Source organism: Sceloporus undulatus, chromosome 2 (genome assembly GCF_019175285.1).
Source record: "Sceloporus undulatus isolate JIND9_A2432 ecotype Alabama chromosome 2, SceUnd_v1.1, whole genome shotgun sequence".
Lineage (NCBI taxonomy): Eukaryota > Metazoa > Chordata > Lepidosauria > Squamata > Phrynosomatidae > Sceloporus > Sceloporus undulatus.
This window is the reverse complement of record NC_056523.1, coordinates 273,751,439-273,767,991: the sequence shown is the minus strand read 5'-3', so window position 1 is coordinate 273,767,991 and position 16,553 is coordinate 273,751,439. Positions and strand designations below refer to the sequence as shown.

At 38.7% G+C, this 16,553-nt stretch overlaps 1 protein-coding gene across 1 annotated transcript; it reads left to right on the top strand.

Annotated features, from left to right (window-relative positions):
- On the top strand, positions 1 to 15,639 carry MACIR (macrophage immunometabolism regulator). Its single transcript, XM_042454054.1, has 2 exons — positions 1 to 482; positions 13,425 to 15,639. Exons 1-2 carry the CDS (start codon positions 397 to 399, stop codon positions 14,071 to 14,073), a joined length of 735 nt encoding a protein of 244 aa, XP_042309988.1. The 5' UTR covers positions 1 to 396; the 3' UTR covers positions 14,074 to 15,639.
- The last annotated feature ends 914 nt before the right edge of the window (positions 15,640 to 16,553 follow it).

Sequence of the window (16,553 nt, the reverse complement as noted above, 5' to 3'; positions counted from 1 at the left end):
TGAAGAAAGGGCTAGAAATTGGGAGTCCTTGCTAGTTGCCATTTGCTGCTGCGCAGCCGGTCTTGCTGGTTTGCTCAAGCGCATCTCTGACATCACTGGGCTAGAGTACTAATGCTGTGCGAAGGGGATAATGCTGAAGCGCAATGTGTGAGCGCCTGTGTACTCTCCTAGGTACTGCTGCCTTGGCTCATTGTCCATGAAAGGAAGTAGCACTATGGAGAGCTCTTTTTTCCGCTCTGACTGCATGGAGCCTCTCTCCCTTCAGAGGCTCCCATATGTTCCTCTGGGTACAATTGGAGCCAGGAGCAGAGCCCTGGCAGAGAGATCATGCAGAGAAAGCGAAGGTGGTATTCAGGTTTTGGAAATGAGAAAATTTAAGGCCTTCATCTAATAGCAATGATAAAGAAGCGTAGAATTGCCCAGGGGTCTACATTCTTTCAGATTATACTCGCATCGGGCATTTTCATCATCATAGGTGCAAGGTACAGTAATACTACTTTTTTTGTGCTGCCACTTTTTACTCCATGTATTTGCTTCTGTTTTATGGTCCTAGGATTTTTGAAAGCTTTGCCAAAAAGGGTGTTTTGTTTTGGGTTTTTTTAAACAAATATTTGCAATAAAATGTTTTTTAAAAAATATTTAAATAAAATAAAAATAAAAATACCTAAATATTTTAGGTCCCCATTTAATGTAAATATGCTCTCAAGGTGGGTTCTAACATATAATTTCACAATGCAACAGTAAATTTCAGGAGCCATAAAGTCGTAATACTAAAATCAGTGTGTGTTTTTTAAAGCAATAACATTCATATAAGCATTTCCCTCAGTAACAACACTGAAATCCAACAGATAATTACAGCTAAAACAGTCCCATGCATCTTGCAAACCATTAAAATCCTGCATGGTATGGACAGAATATCATTTAGCTTTCTTTAGCTCCCAAAGTTGTTTGGTGCCATTTTGTTCATAGGTGATTTTCTAAAGAGAGGAAAATTCCTGGTGTAATGCTAGCGTATGCATATGTAGTGTGCGTTTGTTTTCAAAGTGTATTGTACTGTGTCCTGTTCATTAGCAGTTTTGCATATTTTGGAGAAGGGATAATGGGAACTTCTTTTTTAGTAACGAAGTTGTTCAGAAATCTGGTAATGAGCGCATGAGCAGGCTTCGAAGAATGCACCAGGTAGGCCTAACCAATACACTCCACTGCATGATCATCATCCGCCTGAATGCACCCACAGGACTCCTTCCACCTCAGTCCATCTGAGTTCCAGTGCTGATGCCAGAAATCCAATGTGTAGACATGTGCAGGCTGCTGCTGACTCTGTATATCAGCATCTGTGGGACAGGGCTGAGTGCCTTCTCAGGTATTCGGTGCTCATCACCACCAAATGATTGAAAGGGGTAATGTTTGTTGTTATAATAGCGTAAGCTTAAGTGTTGTTGAGAGATGCAGGCCAAGCGCCACTTGGGAAAAGCCATCATCGGTCTAAAACACACTGCAAAAATAATCCAGTTTGAGACTGCTTTAGCTACCCTGGTTCAGTGATAGGGAATTCTGGGAACTGTATGGTGAGAGAGCCCTGGTGCCACAATAAACTATAATTCCCAGGATTCTTTAGCACTGAGCAAGGGCAGTTAAAGTGATCTCAAACTGGATTATTTCTGCTCTCTGGATAAATTTTTGTACATATACAGATATATGCAGAAATGCATAACCAGATACAGGGAAGTGGTTCTGAGCAGCCAAACCCACAAAGTACAAGTCTGTCTGTACTCCATACGTGCTTCTGGTCAATAGGTTTCATCTTAACTGCACACTACAAACACAGTTAGGAAACATCTGTTGCTAGGAAGCGCAATCACTAGGGATCAAGACTGATGCTATTTCAGTTTCACAGTGATCCAATCTTAATTGTCACCTGTAAGAAAGATGGCTGTTGTATGTATACAGTAATCCTTCCATATCCACAGATTTTTTAATCCAAAGATCCAACCATCCACAGCTTGAAAATATTTTTTTAAAAAATAGAAACCTTGCCATTTTATATAAGGGACACCTTTTTCTGTGCCATTCTATTTAATGGGACTTGAGCATCCACAGATTTTGTTATCCACATGCATTCCTGGAACCATCTTGCAGCTGATAGCAACTATATTTTACATATGAAGTAAGGGGTGAAAGTTACATTGATGGTGGGACATTGATGATGAATAACCCAAAGGGTGCTCAGCAATGGCTCCTTTTCATCCTGGAGAGAAGTGACCAGTGGGGTCCCACAGGGCTCTGTCCTGGGCCCAGTGCTATTCAACATCTTTATCGATGACTTGGATGACAGAATTGGGGGCATACTTATCAAATTTTCAGATGACACCAAATTAGGAGGAATAGCTAATACTCCAGAGGACAGGATCAAAATTCAAAATGAACCGAATAGATTAGAAAGTTGGGCCAAAGCTAACAAAATGAAATTCAATATGGAGAAATGTAAGGTACTGCAATTAGGGCAGAAAAACAGAATGCATAGATATAGGATGGGAGTTGGACTGGATGGCCTTGTGGTCTCTTCCAACTATGATTCTGTGATTATGATTTAAGCATAAGGTCTGTGGTCCAAACACACTGCAGAAATAATTCAGTTTGAGACTGCTTTAACTGCCCTGGCTCAATTTTAGGAATTCTGGGAACTGTAGTTTTGTGAAACATTAAGCCTTCTATCAGAGAGCTCTGGTGCCACAATAAACTACAATTCCCAGAATTCCCTAGCACTGAGCCAGGGCAGTTAAAGCGGTCTCAAACTGGATTATTTCTGTAGTGTGTTTTGGACCATAGTTGAACAGACAAGGCTGAAATGTCCATGGGTCTACTTTGCAATAATTTGTTGCATGTGGTAAAGTTTGGTGTGTTTAGTATTTAGTTTGATGCATGGTTGAGCTGAAGAAATTTTTGTGAGGCATTTTTAGCATTTTTCCTGTCTTTGACACAAAGACTAAAATTCAAAATTCAGATTCAATTAATACTGAAAGGACAAAGAAACACTTTAGTTGTGGACCTGTATTTCACAGCTAGTGTACCAAACTACAAAGATCCTTGTATGAAAAGGCTAGTGCATTCTTTGCGCTGAAAGAGAGTGTCTCTTTGTCCTTCCAGTATTGTTTGCAAAACCAAAGCTTCTGGGGGTGAGGATGTGAACATTACCAAAGCTTGTTTGTTGACAAACAAACAAACAGTGAAAGAACTGAGGTAAAGAAAGTGTCTGTAACAGATTTCTGTTGCTGTTGTTGTTACTACTACTATTATTTGAAAGACCTATATGCTACCTTTCTACTACTAGAACAGGCTCAAGGCAATGTCCATCAGGTTTAAAATTAAAATAAGAAATATGTCACCTAAATATCAACAAAGAGACAATTGCAGTACAGTGGTACCTCGGGATACGAAATACCCAGGTTACGAATTTTTCGGGATACGAAAAAATCCCATAGGGAATTATTGTTTCGGGTTACGAAAGTTTTTTCGGGTTACGAAAAAACTCCGGTGCTATTTTAAATGGAGCCGCGGCGGAGCCGCGGCTTTTTCCCCATTAGCGCCTATGGCATTTCGGCTTACGAAGGCTTTTCGGGTTACGAAAGCGGCCGCGGAACGAATTAATTTCGTAACCCGAGGCACCACTGTACATAAAATTTCTAAACTCAACAAGATCGGCATTACAGGCTTCTTAGCCGATAAACTTTAAGTGGATATGTCATACTCATGTCTTGCTGGTGGGTTGGCTGCTGTGTAAACCAGTCTGGTGAATTAAGTAGGCTTTTAGTTTGATCCAGCATGGCTCCTCTTATTTTCTTACATATGACCAGATGTGTGGGATGCTTACATGGATTAGATACATGCATTCCCTATGTCCATGATTTTCTATGAGTGAGGACTGAGTTTAAGTATTCTAGATGGCTGTTGTTCTGAATACTAATGTATCCCTAATAAAGGAGATGATTCAAGTACAGTTGATCATGCCAGGACTGTTGGGCCTGTGTTTTCCTATTATTTTTGCTTGACCTTTTAGGGCGAGCCTTCACAAGGTAGTGTATGATAAAAATAAAAATATTATAAGATTAATTATTGAACAAAAAACATCCAATAAAGGAAGCATGAAGTCATCTATATTGGCCATCAATATAACATTAATAAAAAGATCACTTCTATATCTAATTTATATCTTCAGTGTATGTTAATTGTATTAACTTGTATTAACTCATACCTTATAACAAGACAGAACAGTTCTGTCTTGTTATAAGGTATGTGACTACGTGATCTTCAGATTATGTCCTAATTTATAAACCTAAATCCTATGTATATTTTAGCAGCTTAGCTCTAAATAAATTAAATTAGCATAAGCAACAGTGCACCCATTTTCTTGTACTTGCCTTTGAAAAGGTTTCCCCGAAAGCCTTAATTTGGCTGTCTGTAACGGCAATGGAGATCATTGACTAATCCATTTTTTTCACATTGACTACTGTGCCTTCACTCCCTTTTCACTTTCCCACCTTTTCTTGTGTAACAGCCTGACATTGGCATAATTACCACATGATATATACATAATACTCACTGTGACAGTACAATTTTTTTTAGTGTGGCACAAAAGTTAAGCAAACAAAAACAGACTGGCACTTGTTGATTGCTGATAGTTGATTCATTCCCCTGAGTCTATGCTTGGCAAAAGCACTTTTCATAGCAATTACCACTGTGAGTCTTTTTTGGTAGGTTTCTATCAGCTTTGCACATCTGTATCTTTCAGTTTTTATTCATTTTTCATGACCAAATGGCTCCAGCTGAGTCAGACTTGGTGGGGGCAATTGGAGAACTTTCCAGTCTTGTCTGAAATTCTCAGTTCGATTGAAGGCCTTTGAGCCATTCTAAGACATTCAAGTTCTTGTTTTTCAAACACCTCAGTGTTACTTTGGTTCTGTAATGAGGATCATTGTCTTGCTGGAAGGTGAACTGCCACCTACTCCCAGGTCCCTTGCAGAGTTTAACGGGTTTTCCTCTAGAATTGTTTTGAAATTGTTTTGAAACTGAGTTTGTCTGCATTCGTCTTAACCTCAGTCCTGATCAGTTGCTGCTGAGGAATAGTGTCCCTTCAGTGTAATGAAGTGACCACTATGCTTCTTGGGGAAATAATGTTCTCAGGGCAGGGAGCACTGTTGGCTTTGAACTGCACATAGTATTTTATGGCAAGGCCAAAACATTCAGTTTTAATGTCATCAAACCAGAGAACCCTTTTCCTGCAAATTTTCAGCCTCTCCCTCATATCTTTTTTGCAAATTTCAAAACAATGTTTTATTTCCTATCTTTCTTCCATGAAGCCCAGTTTTGGATGATTGTTTTTCCATGCATTGTTTTTCTCATCTCAGCTACAGACCTTTCACTCCTTCAGAGGTACCATTAGCCTCTTGATTGTTCCTCTGACTAATGCCCACCTTAGCTGGTCAATGCATTTTGATGGACTGCTTTCTCTATCCAGAGCTACAGTTGATCCATATTCTTTCTATTTTCTCACAGTGGGTTTAACAGTGGTCTTGGGGATGTTCGTAGTTTGGAATTCCTCCTCCCATCCAGACCCAAATTCACAACTTTATTTCAGATTTGATTTGATATTTCTTGGTCTTACATTATGCTGTTTGGTTACATGTGCTGTTCACCAAACTCCATCAAATTCTGCAGCCTTCCAGAAACAGGTGTCTTTAATCTGAGACTGTTTGGCACTGGGATTGCACACAGGTGGACTTCATTCAACTGTTTGTGACTTCTGAAGGCAGTAGGTTGCATCAGAGCTTATTAAGGCATGTCACAGCAAAGAGGTGAATGCTTATGCAACTGGCGAGTGCCAGTTTGTTTTTTTGCAAGGTAACTATGCAAATTAAATGCATTTCAGTTCCAAGTTGAAACACAACAAAATGTGAAAAGGTCAAAATAGGGGCAGTGAATTTCACCTGTTGAGTAGAACAATAATGTATTTATAGCCACTCTTACTTGGTGTACAGTACAAATATCAGAGCATACGTAACCTGTGTGCTTAGAATGGATGGGTAACTGAGAGTCCAGTGGCCATTTTTATCCTCCCATGGACTGTGATGGAGTGCAGACCCTGCCACTTTTTTCTGGAATAGTTTTCCTGAGCTATGTATATGCCACATTTCCCCCACCCTTGCTTTAGAATATAGAGTGGCCTGTGGCACCTTAAAGACTAACAAAGATGTTATGGGATACACTTTCATGGACTGCTGCCAACTTGCATTAAGTGTTTCCAGAATTTCAGCTACATCTGTACAGTTCAGTTGGCAATCCATATCCACATACTCTTTATCCATAGATTTAAGCATCCACAGCTTGAAATTATATTTCAGAATTTATAAAGTTAAAAAAGCAAACCTTGATTGTTCCATTTTATATAAGAGACACCATTTTAGTACCCCATCGTATATAATGGGAATTGAGCATCCATGAATTTTGGTTTCAGCCGGGGGTGGGGGGGTGTTTCCTGGAACCAAACCCCTGAGAATATCAGAGGCTTACTGTATATGTGATCTGAGGGTAGGAAGGGGACTGTGGGCAGTAATAACAGAGGGAAATTAAAAGAAGAAATTGTGATAATCATTTAACAGTTTATGTTCATTATCCATTATGTTCTGTAGCTGAAACCACTCAAATATATCATCTAGATAATGAAATTTCAGTTCCACAGGTCCAAAACACATTGTACAAATAATCCAGTTTGAGATCACTTTAACTGTCCTGACTCAGTGCTAGGAATCCTGGGAATTATAGTTTATTTTGGCACCAGAGCTCTCTGACAGAGAAGGCTAAAGTCTCACAAAACTACAGTTCCCATAATTCCCTTACATTGAATCAGGGCAGTTAAACAGTCTCAAACTGGATTATTTCTGCAGTTCGTTTGCACCAAAGACCTTATGCTTATTCACCATCAAAGTCCCACCTAAAACAGCTTCCCACTGACAACAACTAGCCATGCAAAAATACCATTTGTTACAGGAGAAAACCCTGTAACAAGCAAGCTGATGAAATTTGCTGTTGACCCCAATAGCTTGTGCCATAATAAATTGGGTAGCCATTATGGTACCTTGGTTGATTTTGCTTTAACAGATGAGACTACACATTTGGAACGTGAGAATTTTTCATCTAGCCTCTCTTAGTACTAACAAATCTTTCCCAGTCATTCCCAACCATGTATTTTACAAGAAGGGGCAGCGTATTACTGCAGTCCCTCTGTTGACACTTCCATTGCCCTAAGTGTAAAGAAGGGCAACTTATGTGAAGAATTCTCCTGGTCTGTGGCATCTTGGGAAATCAGTTCTAGCTTGTGTGGAGAACGTCCATAAATAATAGACACTCTCCACTTCAAATTCTTTTCCTTCCATTCCTAGGAGGGTGGTGGAACAGGCAACAGAGGGACTAGAAATAGTGAATGTCCTTTCTTTGCATATTTACTGTTCACATTTAGGAAAGACTGAGTAGCGCTTCAGTTTGCTGTGTTGGATGAAAACTGAGCTATCATTGTGATGTAAAATGCTTATGATATTGGTTCCAGAAGTATGTCATCTTGCTATTGTCTAGATGCAATCTGGTCAACAACAGATGTATTGGGCTTCAAACCACATTGTTCCCAGCTCTCATATCTAATGACTATGCTGACCAGGGCAGATGTGAGCTACATCTGTTGGGTACTAGGTTGGGAAAGTTGGTCAAGCTCACCTGTAACTCTGGCTGACCTCTTGAGAAGGTGGCATTTACCCCTTTTTTAGACTGAAAATAGGGAAACTATCAGAACACTTGAAAATGTTTCTTTCCTTGCATGACAAATATAATTGATTTTGTGTTTGGACTAAACTAAGCAAGTTATTCTTTATACAATCAGCAATTGGATGAATGACTTTTTACAAGGACATAGGCATGGTAGGGGCGGGGGAATGATCCTCATCAGAACCCGGCAAGGTTTTGGTAGGCATTCCACTAACTCTGACTGTGGTCCAGATTCAAATAGGACCCCTACATCACTTCTATTTGCATTAGAAGAAAAGTTTGGATCCACACTAATGAAAGCTTTTCTTCAATACAAATAAGAGGCACAGAGTGCTCTTTCAGATGGTGATTACAATAGACAGAAAAGCTTAAAAGCCTGTGCCTCTCCTGCTCCAGGATTCCAGTTGCAGCAGGGCCAAAGCATGCTATATGCTTTCAAAAGGCTTTTCACATAATGGCTAATTGCTTGAATGGTTCTCATTTTATTTAGCTCTTAATTTCTGATATTTCACACAATTATGTTTGAATGCTGAAGGCTTTCCCCCTTGTCTGTCCAGTCCTTTCTTTTCTAGACTTTCTGCATTGTATTGAGTTCTTTTTTACTAGTGGCACAATTTCCTGTGTGTAGATTTTCTTAAAATCATCCTGGCTATTTATAGACTTAGGTGCACATAGCATTTTACTGTTGAAAATAGAGCAAGGGTGGATAGAGAGCAGCATGCAGCTCCAAAGCCATTCTTTCCATATTTGCCAAGGCTTATGTAGCAGATGTTTTTTGCTAGGGCAGAAAATTTGCCCAAGACCATCTGAACTGGTCCAACCCTGGAATCACAGTCCTTGTCTTTGGAGTCACCTTGGTAAACTCTGACTTTCAAGTGGCCTAAGTGTGTTAACACAAGGCAAACTAATGAGTCTTCAGAGAACTGGCTAAGAAAATATTATCTCATAATCATTTTTTGAGAAAACAGTTGGTCCTGGGTGTTTTTTGGGCTCCAGTCAAGGGCCACAAAGATAGCTTTGAAGGAGTTGTATGTGGCCTCAGAACCACACTTTGTTCACCCTTGTCTTAATTGTCTTACTTATTTCCTGATGTTTGCTACATTATATGTAAGATTAACTTCACTTGGGTTGCTTTGTATGGAAAGTGGTTCAAAGACCATAGCTTTTTAAAGCCCTTCAGGAACAATTGCTTTCTAATCTTAAAGTAGTATCATTTTCAGTTTTATGTTGGCTGCAAATGCTAGACATGTTTTCTGTGCATTTTATGTTATGCATGTTTACTTGGAAATGTCCCAGTATTATGGGGGTGGAGCAGTATTCCTAGATAAATGTGCCTCATGGGACCTTTGATCCCTGAAAACGCCTTTTTGTTATATATTTAAAATATTGTTATACTGTATATTAAAACTGTAAATCTGCCCCTGTGGCTGAAACTAGACTTGAAGCCGTAACACAAAACTTGGGTTCTTTTTTTCCTTAGGGCAGCTCTACATATTAGCTTGTTTCTGTGCAATATTTCTGCATGAGAAACCGGATGCAGCTTTCCTGTGGATAATCATACATGCCACGCTACGCAAGTCCTTCAGTATTCTTTCCTTCTAAGAATATAATTTTTGCAAAACAGCCAATACAGTACTTTCAAAGCAATTACAGTTTACCCATGTAACTGTGCTGTAAAACAAAATCATTCCTAATCCTCCTGCCCCTCAAGTTTATTTACTCCTAATCAGCTGAGTCCAAAAATAGATATAATATATTCCCAAAAAGGTCTCTCCATAGCTCTCAAGAATACTTGCATTTATGTTCTTGTTCTCCCATATATGATGCATTGATGCAAAGGAAATTCTAAGATGTCATTTGCAATGGGTGAGAGATGACAAGAGAGAAGGTCGTTTTGATATTGGAGGAAAAAACTTCTGTACTATTATGCCATATGCCACTTTTCCAAATCTAGGCATTGAACTTCCATCTTATGCAAAGTATCAAAATTAATTCTTGCTTTTAAAAAAAAATCATTCTGTGTCAGTCTTGTTACCATCATATAATAATAACCACTGGTTGAAAAGAGCCACTGTAGTGTAATGTTTAAAGTGCCGGAATAATAATAATAGTAATATTTATTTGTATTCTGCCTCTCCCTGTATTGGATTGAGGCAGGTAACAACAAATATAAGAAACAATAAAAATAGAACACAACAAACCACAAGTAAAAACATAGCAAAGCATATAAAATCCAATTCCCTATCTCCCTCCCACCTTAAAATAGCATTAAAAACAATAATTCCCAACTGGAGAGTAAATGTTCTGAGGAGGTCAATTTGGGAATCAAATTCATACTTACGTTTCAATAGGAAAATATATTTATAATAAAAATAAACATAAAAATTTCCTATGCATGTGTTACTTTGGTGTTAGACTCATTTGACTTAGTAGGTTATCTGTGTGATTAAACAGCTTAAAGGCCCACACCACACTGTCAAGACAAATTAACATGGAGTCAGTCCTCTCAAAAGGATTTTCTTTTCTCTGTCATTGTTTGAATTCATTTTCTAAAAATCCAAGATTCATATTAGTCATGCAGCACAATAGGTTTTTCCTGTGTTTGCTTTTTCCTTTCTCCTTCCTTCAGGGATCCACTCTTGAGTTGACCACCTAAAGCAGTAAAGAACAGGGAATTGTACCTTCCCCTACTTCAGAAGGATCTGTGCTGCTTCACTTCCCTCACAGTACTGCTGCCTTTCCCCACCATTTCCTTCCCCCTTTCTTTTCATCATGCCACTGTCATGTCGCTCTTCTGTACTTTGTATCCACTGCTGCAGCCTCTTCCCATCTTTTCTTTGCCCTGCTCCTGGGCCATGTTTCTCTGCCTTGCAGCCATTGCTCACTTCCAGCTCTCCTCTTTGCCACTGCTTGTCTCGCTTCACAATGCCACATGTCTGCCCACCTGCCTATCTGCTTCAAGAAGCAGCAGCAGCTGTAGGAAGCTATCAGAGAAACAGGTAGGCAGCTGGTAATATTGGTGCCACTTCTGCAAGGCAAGGAGCAGGGGAGAAGTAGACAGAGCAAAGTGCAAAGGGAAGGAGATAAGATGGGGTGGAGCTGTTCTCTTTCTACATCAGGAACTGGTAGAACCGTAGCTACCCTAATAAAAAGAAATGTGACTCTTTCTGGAACTCATAATGATAAAATTGCATAATACTTCCAGTCATGAAAAAGCAAATAGCAAAGAGTGAGAGAGAAAGAAAAGAAACCAGAGATGCCATAGCATATTAAACAGTAAGAAATATGTTGTGATACTAGCAGCTTTTGAGAGCCAGTGTGGTATAATGGTTAAATGTTGGACTAGGATATTGGGGAACAGGGGTTCAACTCAGCCATGGAAACCCATCGGGTGACCTTTGGGATGTTATTGTCTTTTGCCCTCAGAGGAGGCTGTTGCAAGCTCCCTTTCAACAAATGTTGCCAAGAAAACCTCATCAGGTCACCATAAGATGTCCACAAAATGACAGACATTCTGAATATCCCAACTTCTATTTGTGAGTGGAACAGAAGGGGGAAATCATATATTCAGATCGTTAGGAGACCAAATATTCTTTCCCAAAGGCATACATGTATGCATGTGCATGTGCACACATAAAGTTGAACTGGAGGGAAAAAAATTTCAACAGATTAAGTTGTTTTTTTGAGGTCAGTATGATAGCTTCAATATATCTCATTATTCATCTGATCCTTTTGGCCTGATTGCTTTGAATTGAATCAAGATTGTTCATTCTCCCGTTGTCAGGCTCATTTCTGAGCAATTCATGGGGAGCATAGATTATAGGCCACCATAATCTTATTTAGTCTGCCTTTAGAAGGTTTCTGTGAGGATATTCTGACTTTATGCTTGCTATGGTCCATATACTACAAAGTTCATATACTGTAGTTTATGGAGAGACATGGAAACTAGGAGTAGTAAAAACCCCTCCCTCCCTCCACCACAAACTAATATGAAATTCACCAGGGTTTAATTTGATTCTTTACTTAGTTGTTCTCTTGTAGTGTCTGAAGATATCTATTTTAATGGAGCTGAAACTGGTGATGTACAAGGCCAGACCAACTTCAGAGGAAGCTATTTTAATTTAAATCAGTGGAGAAGGAAGTTCACATTGTTATTTTGTGTCCTCAAGTTTGTGAAGTCGAAGGCTTTCATGGTCAGCATCCATAGTTTTTTGTGGGTTTTTCGGGCTATGTGGCCATGTTCTAGAAGAGTTTATTTCTGATATTTCACCAGCATCTGTTTCTAACTTATGCTAATTTACGGTAATCCTAAAGTGAACCTATCATGGGATTTTCTTGGCAAGATTTTTTCAAAGGAGGTTTGCTGTTGCCTTCCTCTAAGGTTGGGAGAGTTTGCCTTGCCCAAGATTATCCAGGTACAAACTCTGGCCTCCAGTCATAGTCCAGCATTCAAACTACCAACCAGATAATCTTTTTTCCCTTCAAAATCACTATCTTAGCCTCTTATGAATGGAATTAGGGATGAAAAATTTCCCAAAATTTTGAAGCAGTTGAAAGAAAAAAATTTCCAGAAAAAATATTACGATGTTATATACAAATTGAGGAAAGGGCAATATTAGCATCATTTATAGGTTGAAAGCCACTTTTTTAAAAAAAACTTTAGGTACGTAAAATATATTATGTGTTGTTTGCTTGTCATAAAATTAGCATGTCTGGTATATTAAAAGTGCAGTCTATTTAGAAAATTGTGATTTCAGTTTTCAAATACATTTATTTATTTATTTTTGTTCAACTGTAAGAACCTCTTTGGCTTTGCCAGTTTATTAGGAACAGTCCAAAACAGAAAACAAAACAAACAAAAAAGAAGAAAGAAAGAAACCATCAAATTTTTGTCTCCTATAGTTCTCTGTAGTATCAAGCAGACATAAAACACATATTCTCATAAAAAGAGAAGGAAACCAGCATGAAGAATTGGAATGGACTGATACTGTTCATAGTCTGCTGTTTCCCAGTTTGTAGAAATAGTTTTGGGAGAGTAAATATTATGAACAACTTGTAAACCTTTTATTCTTAATTCTGAAAGAAATTATTTCATAATCCATTCAGCCAAAAAAAAAATATATGGAGAGTCTCCTAATTCTTGCATTTTTCATCCCTCTGGACTTCTATATTTGTAGATGGAAGCACATCTTCCAACCAGTCCATGGTTTCATATCCTTCAGTCATCTAAGACTGACCTAGACAGAATGTTTCTCAGTGTTCTGCTGCTGTGTGTCTTCAGTACTAGACGAGATCTAGAAATTAATTCTCTCAACTGGTATTAAATAATGTACATTTAAACAGTACTCTAAAATGATTATTGTACTTACTTTACAAATACAGGGAACATATACTTTTTCAGTTTCACAGACAGAGATTTGGAACAGAGCAAACCACAAAACAAGTTTAAGACAAAGGTGGAATTTTCAATCTCACTGGCCATGGAAGCTTCTGCTTCAGAGGGACTAAGGGTACAGTGTTTGAGCTGAGAAGTACCAACCTGTGAGACATTGTTCTGTCTTTTTTCATATTACCTCATGCTAATAAAGCTTTTCTTTTAAAAATATTTACAGATCACTGGACCCATATTTAAAAATGGAAGTTGACATTAATGGAGAATCCAGGTCTATCCTAGCTACTCTCCCCTTGCCTATTCCCGAGGTGAGTGCCACAGGCAAGTCAGATGCCGAAAAACCTCGCTGCTCCAGCACTCCATGTTCACCAATGCGTCAGACTGTTTCAGGCTATCAGATCCTTCACATGGATTCTAACTATTTGGTTGGCTTCACAACTGGGGAAGAACTTCTGAAATTAGCCCAAAAATGCACTGTAAGTGAGGAGAATAAAGTAGAAGCGGTGGTGCCTACCTTGCGCTCCAAACAACTTGATTCGGGACTTTCACGTTCCTCCCGGGTGTGTAAAGCCAGAAGCCGATATTACCAGCCTTATGAGATTCCAGCAATCAATGGGCGTAGAAGGCGACGAATGCCCAGCTCAGGGGATAAATGCACCAAGCCACTACCTTATGAACCCTATAAGGCTTTACATGGTCCTTTGCCTCTTTGCCTTTTCAAAGGTAAAAGGGCTCACTCTAAATCCCTAGACTACCTCAATTTAGACAGAATGAACATCAAGGAACCAGCTGACACAGAAGTGCTTCAGTATCAGCTTCAACACCTCACCCTAAGAGGGGACCGTATGTTTGCTAGGAACAACACATGAAGATTAATTTTCCTTGGTTCTTCATTGCATCAGATCCACTTTACAATTTGGACAGTCATACACCTGGCAGTTGATTATTTCAGCAAAGTCTTAGCAGACCATACTTTATAGAGTAAGAGGATGAAGATGCCAGAGAGAAAATAATGTGGAAGAGGTTACTGGAAAGGTCTGACTGCAAATATATTTAGAATACTATAAGAAAACAAGGGTTTGCACATGGATATGTAGAATTTATGGCGATTTAACACTCAGAAACTGATATACTGTGACCTGTGTTTCTGACTGGGCTTGCTATACAAAACTACTCATGGATAAGCACTGAAATATACTCATAATATTGAAAATGTGTATATGCAAAGACTCTTGCATTATAGGGAAAAAAATTGACTAAGACCATGTGTTCTTTAAAATAACCCAGTTTACATTTATTGTAACTGGTTTTGCACTGGAAATAGGGGTAAAAAATCACTGATGACATAATGATGACATAAACCTAGGTACTTTAAGTTACTGGAGCCAGCTTTTTTCATTGTTCAAATTAATTTGTGTAATTTTTTAAAAAAAGTTAAAATACGTGTTGAAGGAGAAAAATGGAAACTATTGGAAGGTTAACTGATTTCAATTTCATACCTTCTTTTTAAAAAAAGAAAAAAGAAAAGATTGTCTTAAGACCTACATAGAGACCTTTATGTTAGGTGTATATACATAGAGAATACCGGTATTTGCATTTGCAATATCATAATGAATTTTTAGTTTTTAGTGCCACCATTTGACAGAAAGTCTAATTAGACCACATTTGAGCACTTCATCTGAACATTCCAGTTGATTTACACACCGATTGCTGCTTTAAAAATAAAATAAAAAATCTTGATTTGGGGTTTGTTTGAAAGGAAAAAGAAACCTTGAAGGTTTCTACTAGATTGTGTTTTTGTCAGATGCACTGGCTTAAAATGTTTTTTTTAGAAATCATCTCTGAACGAATTCTAATTTAACTTATCAATAGCATTTTAAAATAATCTGTAATGTTTTTGTTTAATCTCTTTAAGATGTGCTGCATATTACTGAAGCATTGTGCAACCATGTTAAGTTTTTGGTCTGTAAGTTATTTAGAAGTGAAAGCTTACATTTTAGGGATAGAATAAAGGGATTTTAAATTGTTTGTGAAACAAAATCATTTTTAAATCATTCCTGGTGGCACAGTTTTAGCTTTCCTGAATGGAAAGACTGGAAGGGAAGCAGAGAGCACATGTTTTGGAAGCTTAGAATTCTTCTCCACTGACACCCTTTTCTCACGGTTATGTCCACCTTGCAGTGCAGAATCTGTGGATAGATTTTGTTTTACTCTGAGAGAATGCTTGTAATTTTTACAAAAAGTCACACTACTGTATTGCAGTGAGGAAAGATTTCATGAGAAACTGTTCTATATAATCTTTAGTGTGACCAGACAAGTATGGTCCAATGCCAAAGAGAGGGTTTTTACATTTATTGATTAAACATTATTTATTGATTTTACCCTATAAAATGACATTGTTGACTATGAAATAAAGGGGCGATGTGCATACCTTTATCTGGCTCCTAGTGTGTGTTGCTGTTTTGAAACGTGGACAGTAATGTAGCATTTCACATACTTTCTTAATGGATGTTTTTTATACACTTTTTTACACATTTAATGCCCAGGGGCCCATAGAAAACTCATTGCACACCACAATTTAACATATAAATTCTGTGGCCTAACTCTAATTACTAGTCTCAATTAGGATAGACCTATCATCAGTAGGATTTGCATTTTCGGGCTTTGTGGCCATGTGCTAGAAGATTTTCTTCCTGACGTTTCGCCAGCATCTGTGGCTGGCATCTTCAGAGAATGCTTGCCTGGAAATACACACACACACACACACACACACACACACACACACACTCACTCACTCACTCTGTGTGAGCCTGGGAAAGCAGGAATGATTTGCATGTGTATTGTTCTGTGCTGATGGCAGTCCTCAGGCTGGGAGGCTAATGCAAAAGAGGATTAATGTCTGCTAATTGATGATCATTATCTGCTGGGACAGCAGAATAATACACATGCAAATCACTCCTGCTTTCCCAGGCTCACACAGTATATATATACCCACTTTTTTCCAGGCAAGCATTCTCTAAAGATGCCAGCCACAGATGCTGGCAAAACGTCAGGAAGAAAATCTTCTAGAACGTGGCCACATAGCCTGAAATGTCAGGGATGATGGGAGTTGTAGCTCTTCACCTCTGGCTCGAACTCACCACCTGGTTGTGCACCGCGCTGACCAGTTTTGGCCAGTGGTTATAGCTTAGCAAGAGTTACAGAGAATAGGCTGAAGACCCCGACAAACTCTCCAAGCCTTCTCACTCTTGCTTCCACAGAAGTCTTCACCCTTCTTCAGGATCCAGCTGGTTCTTGTAGCTTCACCCAAGACACCAGACAACTCAGTAGTCTTATATAAAAGATCTAC